The sequence below is a fragment of the Leucopleurus acutus genome (assembly GCF_964270905.1).
Source record: "Leucopleurus acutus genome assembly, chromosome: 16".
NCBI classification, from domain to species: Eukaryota; Metazoa; Chordata; class Mammalia; order Artiodactyla; family Delphinidae; genus Leucopleurus; species Leucopleurus acutus.
The window spans coordinates 55,134,539-55,147,391 of record NC_139158.1 but is presented as its reverse complement, the minus strand read 5'-3'; the positions used below and the strand labels follow the sequence as shown (position 1 = coordinate 55,147,391).

At 42.3% G+C, this 12,853-nt stretch overlaps 1 protein-coding gene across 3 annotated transcripts; it reads right to left on the bottom strand.

Annotated features, from left to right (window-relative positions):
- Positions 1-471: 471 nt before the first annotated feature.
- On the bottom strand, positions 472-10,436 carry TRMT6 (tRNA methyltransferase 6 non-catalytic subunit). 3 transcript variants are annotated; one of them, XM_082856732.1, is made up of 11 exons: positions 10,210-10,436; positions 7,543-7,670; positions 5,982-6,091; positions 5,375-5,466; positions 5,161-5,244; positions 4,771-4,895; positions 3,646-4,004; positions 3,170-3,255; positions 2,426-2,528; positions 2,237-2,323; positions 472-1,308 (listed from the first exon to the last, which is right to left on the bottom strand). In XM_082856732.1, the coding sequence occupies exons 1-11, from the start codon at positions 10,335-10,337 to the stop codon at positions 1,099-1,101; spliced, it is 1,512 nt and encodes a 503-aa protein (XP_082712858.1). In that variant the 5' UTR covers positions 10,338-10,436; the 3' UTR covers positions 472-1,098. The 3 variants fall into 3 exon arrangements, with proteins under 3 accessions (XP_082712858.1, XP_082712860.1, XP_082712859.1); XM_082856734.1 differs by lacking the exon at positions 10,210-10,436 and having other exon boundaries at positions 5,982-6,089; positions 7,543-7,573; XM_082856733.1 differs by lacking the exons at positions 5,982-6,091; positions 7,543-7,670 and having other exon boundaries at positions 10,210-10,335.
- Between the last annotated feature and the right edge of the window lie 2,417 nt (positions 10,437-12,853).

Here is a 12,853-nt window from a genome sequence, read left to right as displayed (position 1 = left end):
GAACAATACACAGGATGAGCATGTTTAGTGAGCAAGACTCAGACTCTCAATGGGCAAGAGCTGTGGCTTCCTCTAAACACTTTTCTTGGCTGCAGATGACCAAATAATTTAATTACACTTTTTCAGAGCTTAGAAAGGCTAAGCACCTAGTCATGCCAGAGCTCAACAAACCAGCATTAATAATCACCAAAAAAAGGCACTTTAAAATACATTTGACAAGGAGTGACACTAATGCAATGAGGACTGGTCTAAGCCCTGCACTAAACTTTGTTAAAGTTCATATGGACAGTGTGTTCTCTCTGTCTCCATGTGGATGTGTGTGCACATATAAATATATGTATGTATGCGCATATACCAACATCCATATACATGTATCTATCTATCTCCGTAAGTCTCTGGGGAGGGAAAAAACCATTTCTGTTTCATTTAATAGTACACAAAAATTCTAGTCACTTTATTTGGAACAAAGAATGAGAGGATTGGCAAATTAATTCAAAAAAGTACCCTACAACACCTTTCTACTGACAAAAACAGCAGTAAAATAAATACTCAGATCTTTCTAGGTCATCAACTATTAAGATAATAAAATATAAAATTATTAAAAGTTTATTCCACTGGAGGGAAAAGGGTGGACATTTTTGGTACTGTAAGTCTCATACACATTCATATTGCTTAGGTTGAAGAGAACATAATGAACAGAGGAAATTTCTTCCACAAATTCCTTCGTTTCAGTACCCAAGTTTCACTGATGGTGTGTTATTCCACTTGGCTTAACATATAAACAAAGTTTTGTATAAATATATTTCTTTGATCTCTAAATTCTCAAGATATTTGTGCAGAGCACTAAAAGTACTTAGAGGATTTTTGTGAAATAAACACAACTGGCCATATACCAGTTTACTGCTTACCCCAGGCTTGGGTATTCTGGCTCGAGGTTTTGACAGACAGAACCAATCTGTGTCAGAGGTGGACAAAAGGCTTACTTGTCCTTCCCACGAATAGGGGTATAGACATGTTCTCATTCTTAGGATATGAAAACACAATTAGTAATGGCATTTAAAGTTTACTTACTAACTGCATAATGTCTGAGAACAAAAATCAAAGCAATTTTTGAAAGGTTGAGTCAGACTCTGGGCACTTCCGTTTTTTAGCTGCTGGCTCTTCAGTCTTGTGTGATTCTAAAGTGCTGGTGCTAGATTTGAGACTGGGGTCTGCTTTAAGGTTGTCCATGGCAACAGTGAAGCCTGAGAGAAGGTACCCCCCACCTCCGCTCATCAGTAGTTTGGGATGACTTCGATCTGGCAAAACCTAATCAAGACAGAAAGACAGACATTCATGTTTTCCTAAGCAGATAAAGCCTCGTTAACAATACACATGCCAGAAATGAGAATTTAAACGACACAGATTCGCCTGAAGAGAGACCAATTTAATCAGACCAATTCCTAAGGAGGTCCATCTTTCACATGACAGTGCAGATAAAAGCGTAGAAATTGGTTTAAGTGATTTTCTTTTGAAATATAAAACTGAAACCATTTCTCTTAAACCTGAAGCAAGTTTCTGGTGGTGAAAGGGCAACTGGTTTGTGTAGTGCACTGGGCCTGGGTTTTCTCCCTCCTTTAATGGGCAATTTTTGCTCTGCGGTTCCTCGTCATCCTGGCTGAGACTTTCTCAGAGCAGCACTGCATGCTCTTCCTCCCCTCCTTCCTCCCACTTGTCACAGGCATCAGACCTGTATCATGGTCTGACAGCTCTCCCTGCCTAATCCTGCTCCCTCTTGTCTTATCTTTCACAGGCACTTCTCTTACACTTTTAATTCTATCTTCGCATATACGTTCCAGAGGACCTGAACTGACACAGAGCCCACCAGGAACTCTCGAACACTTGCTGCAAAGACATGCCAGCAGAAAGGAAAGGGTCACTTTCTTGTTAGCCTAGGGATTTTGCTATTATCAGTTATTCCCTCTACAGTGATCTCAAGGCCTTGAGGAAACACGAACCATAGTCGTTTGCATTTTAAATGTCTCTGGACTCGGGTATCTGAGTAATAGACCATGACGTGAAAAAAGAAAAAAGGGTCCGGAAAGGTCAGGGCACTTTCTCTGAGTTATAGACGTGAGACTCCACCATATCTATAGATAGAAACAGGGAGATCCCTATTTAACAGCTTCTGGTACTACTGGGCAGAGCCAGCGACCCAGGAGAGCAGCTCCCAGGGACTGGCTGTGAGAACACATACCTGGTAATTTCTGAGCCAGGTTTCAGACAGCCTGAGATTGATGACCCCTCCTCTTTCCCGCAGTTTTGTGTAGCATTCCAACAGAGGCTAAAGGCATAAACAGAGTTCTGTTAATAATTATTTTGAGGGTGCAATTTGAGAATCAACATTCAGATGCAAGAATTCCTGTCCACTCTGTTTCAGTATTACCTCTTTATATTGACAGTACACCACGAATGGCCTTGAAGGAGCCACAAAGTCCAGCAAAGACAGCAGCAGTGGAGTGGGATGGAAACGACTAGCTACAATTAAACTGCAAGGAAAATGTTAGACAAATTATTTCTCTATGTCCCCAAAGCAGAGCATAGGTTTTAAAATATCACGTATTTATTTGCATGACTCACACAAGGAAGCACTTTAAATACAACATTCTAGAGATTCCAACAATAAAATCACGAGCTATTACTTTCTAGGAAACACAAACTGGATTATAAACTCTCATGGTGACTGGCAACTCTATGCGGCCAACTTAGAGTTGGCAACTCTAATGACAGTCTTGATTTAAAAAAAAAAAATCTGGAAGAAAATCCAACATTGTAATACTGGCTTTGCAGATACCTGAATCTGCCTTTCCTGTCAGGTTTTCCTTAGCCCATGCCCTTAGTCAGTAACACATCAACTGGAATGCCCTCCAACCTGTACCTAGTGGGACTACACAGCCCAACTTGATGTGACATCATTGGAGAAATGTCAATTTCTTCTAAAACTCTGAAACCAGCATAATCAATTTCTCATCTCTGCCAGATGCAGCCTCCTTTCTTTAAAAACCCAAGACAGAATCATCATGTTTGCCCTCACTACAACCAAAATAGACAAGCAGACAGAGAATGCTAATCTGCTTGAAGCAGAGCCCATGAGCACCAAGATGTCTCCCGTGTTCTTTCAGCAACACACCCGTCTGCGTTCCTTTCACTCAGCAGAGCAGCAGCCTCTAAATGTCTTTTCTTCTGCTCTTCTTGTCTCCTCTGCTTTTCCTGAATCTTCAAGAAGAAAAATAAGATACCAACATACTGAGGTCATTCAGTCACGTTTATGGAAACACTGGTCTGTCAAAACATTTTAACAATATTTATCAACTTGGACTAAGGCAACAGAAGATCATTTATAAGGAAGCTGAAAACACATAAGAGAGCCCTTTGGTTATAAAACCACCATGCAGCCACCTATACAATGCTTCTGTATCCTAAAGCTCCATCCCAAAGATTAAATCACATGTGTGTACACTCACACACAGTTTTTATCTGTCTGTTTTGATATTTGTTATCTTGGGAGCTGATGCTCCAAAGCCAAACCAAATCTCAGGGCTTACATGAAGTTAAATGAAGCCTGAGGAAGATACTGAGGGTAGTGGGAACTCTTAACATTCTTACATAATCCTTTTTGCTTCCTCTCTCTTTAGGCTCCTTATAGTCTGGATCTTGAGAGACAATTTCCATTGTTTCTTGTTCTTCTCGGTGATTGCTCTCTGGGGCTTCTGGCATGCTGTCTTCGTTCTCTTGTTCTGAAGTCTGTTTTTCCTCCAGTGTGCCATTACTTTCTTCAACCGAAGCACTGTCTTTTGGCTCTGAAGATAACATCTCAGCAGAAAATGTTCCATTTAAAAGACTGTCCACTTGGTTGAGGGGGAATTCATAAAGACCACTGAGGAAAGATTTTGGAAATCCAAAGCATGCTGTTGCTGCCCGAACAGGTCCACCTCCAGGGTACAGCTGAATAATGGAGCCAAAACCTGAACAGACAAAAGAAACAAATATCTGCTCAACGGAGGTGGCTCTAGACTATGCAACCCTCGGGGTACTACACAGTAAGGAGACTGAAGGTCTCTCTGCTTTACGCTGTTCAGAGGTTGAAGGTGATGCAGCTCCTCTGGGGTCCATCTGGAGTCCATGCATATTCCCAATGGGGGTAACAGAATTCCAAACAGGTACACAGGAAGTCTTAAAGAAGTGTACCCCCCTTGACACTACAGTAAAACCCTGTGATCATACAAATTTTGTATGTCACATGATTGGTGATTGGTTCTCAGCATCCCCCAAATCCAATCTTTAAACAGGACAGTTAGAAGTTCTTATCTTCAACAGGGTCATAAAAAGGGCAGACAAATCAGGCTGTGTTGTACTCTTCTAGTACAGAATACATCCCTAGTATTCTTCCCACCCTATACTCTCAATTCAGGCCAATAAAATGAGCACCAACTATCCAAGAGTTTAACTGAAATCATGGTCCTGGAGGTCCTAGCCAGTCACAGGCTTCAGAACCATCCCCACTGACACAGAAGCTGGAAAGGACGCTGCGTCGGGAGTGCCAGCACAGCTCAGGCTGGGAGATGTGGGCTATGGAGAAAGGTCCCAGAGACTGGAGCTGTGCAGGCACACCCAAGTCATTTCATTCGCTTCCAGTAACTCAAACTCACTTTCCATGAGTTTTCAGTTTTTTAGACCGCTCGACTCAAATCATGGTAGGGTTTTAATGAACTTGAAAACGTTAAATCTTACCTCCCATTCGTTCCATCATTGCACCCAGCACCAAGCCTGCACATGTTTCCATCACAATCATTTTATTGCCAGCACGGATATTTCCCAACGTCAGCATCTGGGCTAGCGTATCGTATCTCATGTGGCTAAGGAAAAAAAATGATTCATTCATTTATAGCTAAGCAAAGTCTGCTATTTTAATCATAATTTTTCAAGTTTTGTTTGTTTCATAAAAATGATGTTGATAAGATTATTGATTGCTTTGGAGGCAATAGTAAAAAAGGACTTACAATTTATGAAGTAGGAGGACACTTTATGCAGATGAGCAAGATTTTCATTTTACTTAAAATCATGACTTTCTTAAAGATATACTTTCCCCCAATTATACTTTTGAAAGGAAACAAAGCGTACTTAATTTTTCCAGGTTCTCTTGCATAATACATAACTGAAAGAATGCGGGTGGATGGCTTCACAACAGTAATCATGGCTTCATATCTGGGGGAAGGAAAAGCAGAACATCAATTTTAAAAAGCTAGTTTAAAAATATTTTATTTTTAATAATATATTTTATAAAGCTATAAAAAGATTTTATATTTTCATCCTTTTAAAAACAAAAATTACTTACTTCTTTTTCTTCTTTTTTATATATTTATCTTGAGCAAATTCTGTCTTGTCTCGGAATGTTGTACTATTTTCAATTAATTGCTGAACTATTTCCTATAAGAAAAGGAGCAAGCAGATTTCCTGAAACTTTATTTTCACAGCACAGATAACTTCAAAGGTTTCTTACCCCAGAATGTATCCAAATGTCTGATTCTCCAGGCCCTTTTCCACAGAAGTCCAAATGGGTGAACTTTGTATTTTTATACTCTATCTAGAATTTGTATTAAAATGTAAGTACTTTAAACTCCAAAGAAGAAAGGAAGTAAAGAAAACTGTCAGTCCTGAAGACACTGGCTGAAAACATTACTGAAAATGAACAAACTTAAGCTCTGAGATGAACTAAGTTATCAAATTCCCTTTTGCTAACACTATTAGTAATGCTATTCACTTACATTCCTGCCTATAAGAAACAAAATCTTTGATATACTGAATTGCATATACACTTCAAGCTATTTTTAACAGAAGTGTACAGTATTTTTACATTTTACCTTAGGAGAAGTCTGCTTTAAAATGCAAGCAATTTCCTAAATACCAAATGAAAACAAAACAAAAAATCCTTTGAATTTTACCTCGCCTTTAATGCCTTTGTCCTTTAAAGCTTTTATGTCATCTTGAGTAAGTTTCTGAGATTTCCCATCATCAATTATATTTCGATTATCAGTGCCCGCTTCTTTGGTCTCTAAGGAAGAAAATTGCTCTATGACATGTATGATCTGAAATTATTTAAAAATCTTTCCTATTCTAAGTTCGTATCCACATCCAGCCCATCAGCCACTTAAATCTGGCCTTCCAGTTCCACTGCCCCCACCCCAATCCACTATCCTTTCTTGTCACGACTACTCCAAGCCACTCACTCATATTCTTGTTCCCACTCTTGTCCCCTTACAATCTACGTGACATCAAAGTTCTCTTTTTAAAATGCAAATTGGCTCATCTATTCCAACGCACAAAACCACAGTGGCTTCCAGTAGCAATTCAAAGACAACCCGCACGGTTGTTATATGACCTGGCCCCTGGCTACCTTTCCAGGGCTCATTTCTCAACCCCTGTACTCAGCCACATTGCCCTTCTTTCTGTTCCTTAGACACACAGCAGCATGGTCTCAATGCGGGGCTTTGGCACTTGCTGCTCCCTCTGTCTGGAATGCTCTTGTGACATCTCCAAGTGGGTGGATCCTTTCCATCACTCAGGGCTGAGCTCACCATCTCAGCCAAGTTTCACATTTCAATCAGCCTTCAGTACACCTCCCTACTCTGCCATCTGCACAGCACATATCACCATCTGAAATTATGCTGTTTGCTTATTTTTAGTGTTCCCCACTGCTAAATAAATTTTATGGGATAGTCTATCTAAGGAACTGCTGAAATTGCACTGCTTAATCATGTCTAGAACATATCTGGTGCTTAATAAAAACATGAAGGTTGATTTAAAAGTATTTAATAAACTGGTTTGAACCAGAACTTCAATAGTGTTTTACTTATTTAATTTTAATAATTAAGTATTTTCATTTTATTAATATTTAAGCACATTTATTTTGATAAAAATTTAAGTATTTAATTTTAATAACAATAATACTAAAATTATGGGGTCGTTACTCTAACAGGCAAGGCACTGTTAAGAACTTCTCTGTGAGAAGACAACTACAGCTTGGGCATTAAATGTGTTTATGGCCCTATTTTACTGATGAGAATATAAAACTTAGAGAAACCAAATAACTAGGTCAAGGTTATAAAGTAAGTCATGAAGCTGGAACTTAAACCTAGTCAGTTGAATTCAAAGCCAGACCTATTATCCTTACCCTATATGCTAACTACCTCAAGAGCTGGTAACTTCTAGACACCAACAGGGCTCCACACCCACTCTTACAATGAAGCTGCAAGGATTCATGGCATCAAATACCTGGCCCAAGGTCGAAGAGCTGGTTAATGATGGGCAGGAGTCAGAACCCAGGTATCTCAAAGCCAAAGGGAGACCCTAATGCATTCTACCAAGCTACAGTTCTTAGATTATGAGTTTAGATTTCTTTGGGGACAGCCTGGGCTAGCATTCTAGAATTAATTTGAGTTGACAAGTTTCTGAGTAGCCAGCTCAAGAGCAACTATTTCATACATCCTAAGTAGTACAGTGCACCTGAAGTAGGCTCTTCCTTCTTCTTCTTAGGCTGAAGACTTCCTCCACTGGTCACTTCAAATGTGGTTCCATAACTATGGCCAATGACGTTATCCAGATAGAACCACTGTTTTTCAAAAGTTACTTTTCTAGGGAAGAAATGCAATCAATTAGCTGAATCTCATTTGTATTCAGTATAGGAAAGATTTATTCAATCTAGGTTATTTCATAATCAGTCTCCCTAAAGGATGATTAGCAGCATTATCTCTGACCATGAACCGACAAATGAACTAGAGAGGATTGGGTTGGGGTCAGAAACACAAAACACTGCACAAAATTAATAAAGAAGCCACAAAAACACTGAATTTGGAATGAGAAACAAGGACAGAAGACATTCCTCCTCTGAGGCATTGGTCTGGATCCAATTTGCACTGTCTGACAGGATGTCCAAACTCGCAGACTTTGGATTTCCTGAGTAGCAAGACTGCCATGCCACTGAGACACACACTGTGATGCCTCTTGTAACTTACACAAGAAAATCTCAAAACTGAACAATCATTGAGATGACAGGGATTTAACAAATTCCCTGGCCTAACTGGCCATTTTCTTTGAAAATCATCCAGTAAAAGCAAATGACATTTACATAACATTATTGACAATCTACACATTTGTAAACAGTGCCTAACACTGATGAGGCTCTACTGAGGCCCAGGCAATCTTAGCTTTTCCCATTACCCAGATTTTTATCTTCTTAACAATGTAAAAGGGAAATCCCACAAAAACAAAAAACTTTCCTTTCAAAAGACAAAAACTAACACCCACTGAGTGTCGATCAGGGGTTAGGTAGTATGTGCCAGGTGTTTCATACTTTTTGATTTAATTCTCAATTAAGTAATCCTGGGACACAGCTCTTTCCAGGTGAGCAAACTTGAGACTGAGGGAAAAGTGTCTTGCCCAAGATTCAGTTACACAGTAGGAATTGGTATTCAAATCCAAGTCTGCCTGACTTAAAAGCCTGGTTCTTTCCACTGCACCACATGGTCTATCCAGCAAAGAACAAATGGATCTCAGGAAGCCCTGCTTAGCTTCAGGACATGGCGCGTATCAACAGAACTCTGAATTCTGAAAGATGTACACTGGTTAATTTTTTTTATGCCCCATCCTACACCTTCTCTTTCTTTCTCTGTGCCCCAAGAGGCCAACCATGACAGAATGCACAGACCACATCACACAGGCTCCCTTGCTGAAGGCTTCCCACAATTCTAGACCCTTGGATGCATCACCAGTCTCTACTGGTTCTCTAAACCTTGTCACATCTCTGTATGTGTATGTGTCACATCTTCATTAAGTCTCCTTACTTGAACCACCTGAGTGAATTTCTCCAAGATCCTAAGTATCCAGACAGGGCCAATTCTTGCTCGTTGCTGGGTCCTCAGTGATTAACACATAACAGACACTCTAAATATATGCTGACATGAATCCCCTCAGAGAAGCTGAAACTCAGCTCAGCCCAGATGTGTACCCTCCCCCACCTCATCCTTTGAGTAGCCCAGTGCTAGCAAAACACTGTGTCCGAGCTGGGTTGGGTTTACCCCCTGGCAGCTGGTCTGATATGCAAAGAAGGGTGTGTCACTCAAACTGACTGGCCTGACAAGAGGTCACTGCCCTAGTCAGGAAAGTGGGACCCAGTCAGAAGGACATAGAGCCACACCTTCCTTGGGGAAGAGGGGGATGTGCAGAGTCTGCTCACAGAGGCAGGACTGCTTCTGCCTAACCAGATGAGTGCAGCCGCCAGGAAAGAGTGAAGGGAGAGTCTGGCCTGGGATGTAGCTGAACTCAAAGGGTCATTTTCTAAACAAAATGGAAACTAATGCTATGGCTTCTGCCAAGAAAACTGATGAAAAGTGTTTCAAAATAAATGTCTAAAGAATACTTTTTAGAAATAAAGATGTTACTGTCTGTCTCCTTGGGAATGAAAAGCTCTTATCTAAAACAGCACATTTGTAAGAAGCAAACTCAAACCACCACATCTCACGATCAAGCAACTTAAAAGGACAATAGTAGAAAGAAAAACCAAAGGTTCATCTGCACATGGAATCATTCATCGAACGTATAACCCTAAGGACTTCGCTGCACTGCTATACTTAAATTAAAAAGCTTAAATAATTAGTATTAGCACTTTACACATTTCTAATCAGAAATTCTGAAAAGAAAAAAGCACTGGTTTCAAGAATACAAAATAAAGTTGTGATGAGGGGGGCTCTGGGAGGCAAGAATGAGACTAGAGGGTGAAGGGTGGGTTCTGTGAGAAGACAGGAGAGAAGAACTCAAAACCTGGGGAAAGAACCACAGGACAGGGGGTGAGGTGGGGGCCTGGAGAGAGGGGCGGAGCACCTGAGGGCCAAGAATGGGAAAAGGACCCTGGAAAAAGTGAGATGCTTAAGATGGAGGGCCAGTATGAGATCACGGAGGGGAGTTCTGTAGGAAGACAGAAGGAGTGAGGGAGATCTCGAGGGCCAAGGATGGGATCCTGGGGGCAAAGGCCTCTGTGGGAAGATCCCAGAGGAGATAACGAGGGACAGGATTGGGAATCCAGAATGGATTGGGAATCCAAGAATGGTACCCTGGAGGGAGAGGGTGTCTAGAAGATGGGGGCGGAGAACCCCTAAGGCCAGCGACCCGACTTACTTTCTCCGCTGGACTTGCACTGCTTTAAACACATCTTCCCGTTTCAGCACCACGAAGTCGCCGTCGCGGATGCGGTGGTCCCCGGGATGCGGTGGCTGTGGGCCCGGTTGCTCCTCAGAGCCCTCCATAACGCTCAGCCGGTCTCCGAGCTCCGCAGCGTCTCTCCAGTTCCCCGCGCTCTGCCCCTGGCCCTGGGCTGTAGCCGCTGGCAGCCTCACCTCCCACAAACCAAGAGGACTCAAAACCCTCTGACCGGCACCGCCCCCACGTGCTGCGCGCCGCTTCCGCTTTCCGATAAGAACCTCAGGACAGCTTCCGGGAGCCTCAAGGCTTCCGTCAGGCCGATCTCTTTGATTGGCTGCCCTCCGTCACGCCCCTCCGGTCTCGCCGCAGCTTCGGACGGAAGTTGCGTCACAGAAGCGCCAAAAAAGAACTTGGAAAACTGGGATTTGGTTAGCCGTGCTGTTGTGGCGCCGTGCTCTAGACATTTTCCGGCTCCGCTGTGCGGCCTCGGTGGAGAAGCTGAGGTCCCCAAGCCGCTGCTACAGACGAGCTTCGATCCCGTGCGGGGACGTCAGGAGAGCTGAGGGTGAAGAGTCTGCGGGGCTTGGGCAGGGATACCTGAGGAGCTCGGACCGCGGAGTCTCCTCTCCGCCCCGTCGTGCTTCCCCCCGAGAGGAAGGGAGAACCAGCCCAGCCATGAACTAAGAGAGTTTTGGGACCTCCATCTTTTGCAAGTAAGAACTTAGTCTTGAGGAGACGTAAATGAAGTGAGGTATTTAACCAAGCATAGAAGCCCGACGGGTAGCGTTTACCCATTCTCCAGTCCTACCTCTTGCATTTATGTTGGAATTTTTACTAGTTGTTCTCACCATATTACCTCGTTTGAAAAAGATACGGCACGTAGCGTTGTCGAAGGAGCACTTCAGCTTGGGAATGTGGAGATGAAGTTTGAGCTCAGTACTGTCAACAGACAAATTTGATCTTGATCAGTTCACTTAATTTCTCTGGTCTTCAGTTTCTTAACGTATGGTGTGGTCTAGATGATTACCAAAGCCCTGTTAGTGCCCATAACATGAACTTGTTATTAACTTATTTACTAATTTAAATCGCTTTAAATAAAGATGCGGATACGCTGTCTTGTAATGAATTGCACTACAGTCTATGGATATGTTCTTATTTATTTTTATTCTTAGGATATGAACTATTTTCTTTTATTGAGGTATAGTTGATTTATAATGTTATGTTAGTTACAGGTGTACAACATAGTGATTCAATTTTTATAGGTTATACTTCATTTAAATTTTGGGGGGGGGGCTGTGTTGGGTCTTAGTTGCGGTGCGACGGCTCTTCGTTGTGGTGCGCAGGCTTCTCTCTAGTTGTGGCGTGCGTGTTTTCTCTTCTTTTCAGTTGGTGGCGCGCGGGTTCCAGAGCGTGTGGGCTGTGTAGTTCGTGGCATGCAGGCTCTCTAGTTGAGGTGTGTGAGCTCAGTAGTTGTGGCGTGGGGGCTTAGTTGCCCTGCGCCATGTGGAATCTTAGTTCCCTGACCAGGGATCGAACCTGCGTCCCCTGCCTTGGAAGGCAGATTCTTTACCACTGGGCCACCAGGGAAGTCCCTATTTTTAATTTCTTGAGGAAGCTCCACACTGTTTTCCATACTGGCTACACCAATTTACATTCCCACCAACAGTGTACTAGGGTTCCCTTTTCTCCACATCCTCCCCTACATTTATTATTTGTTGTGTTTTTGACGATAGCCATTATGACAGGTGTGAGGTGATATCTCAGTGTGGTTTTGATTTGCATTTCTCTGATGATTAACGATGTTGAGCATCTTTTCATGTGCCTCTTGGCCATCTCTAAGTCTTCTTTGGAAAAATGCCTGTTCAAGTCCTCTGTTCAGTTTTTGGATATTGAGTTGTACGAGTAAACTATTTTCTTCAGCAGACTTTATTTTTTAGAATAGTTGTAGGTTTACAACTATTGTTGTAAAAATTGCACAGAAAGTACAGAGTTCCCATATAGGTCCTCTTCCCTTCCCCCACCCCCATTTCCCCCATTATTAGCATATTGCATTAGTGTGATACATTTGTTGCAATTGATGGACCCAAATTGATACATTGTTATTAAAATCCATAGTTACATTAGGATTCACTCTTTTTGTTGTATAATTTCATGGGATTTGACAGATGCATGATTTCAGTATCATATGGTTTCGCTGCCCTGTGCTCTACTTATATGAATTATTTTAAAACCCATTTAAAAACTTTTTGGCTGTGTTGGGTCTTCGTTGCAGTGTGCAGGCATTCTCTAGTTGCAGCGACCGTTGTGGTGTGCAGGCTTCTCATTGCGGTGGCTTCTCTTGTAGAGCACAGGCTCTAGGCGCATGGGCTTCACTACTTGTGGCGCATGGGCTCAGTAGTTGTGGCTTACGGGCTCCAGAGCGCAGGCTCAGTAGTTGTGGCACACAGGCTTAGTTGCTCCGCAGCAGGTGGGATCTTCCTGGACCAGGGCTTGAACTCGTGTCCCCTGCATTGGCAGGTGGACTCTCAACCACTGCGCTACCAGGGAAGCCCCTTAAAACCCATTTTAAAAGATCACATATATATTGATTTATTGCTTTTCAACCAGGAACTATTTTTAT

What these genes read in the sequence shown, in the direction of transcription:
- TRMT6 (XM_082856732.1), bottom strand. Translation starts at nt 10,337, where the DNA reads ATGGAGGGCTCTGAGGAGCAACCGGGCCCACAGCCACCGCATCCCGGG. An exon ending in ACAAAGGCATTAAAGGCGAG is followed by an intron (nt 5,467 to 5,981) that starts GTAAAATTCAAA and finishes CTTTTCTTATAG; the next exon opens with GAAATAGTTCAGCAATTAAT. An exon ending in AGAGAACCTGGAAAAATTAA is followed by an intron (nt 4,896 to 5,160) that starts GTACGCTTTGTT and finishes TTTTTTCCTTAG; the next exon opens with CCACATGAGATACGATACGC.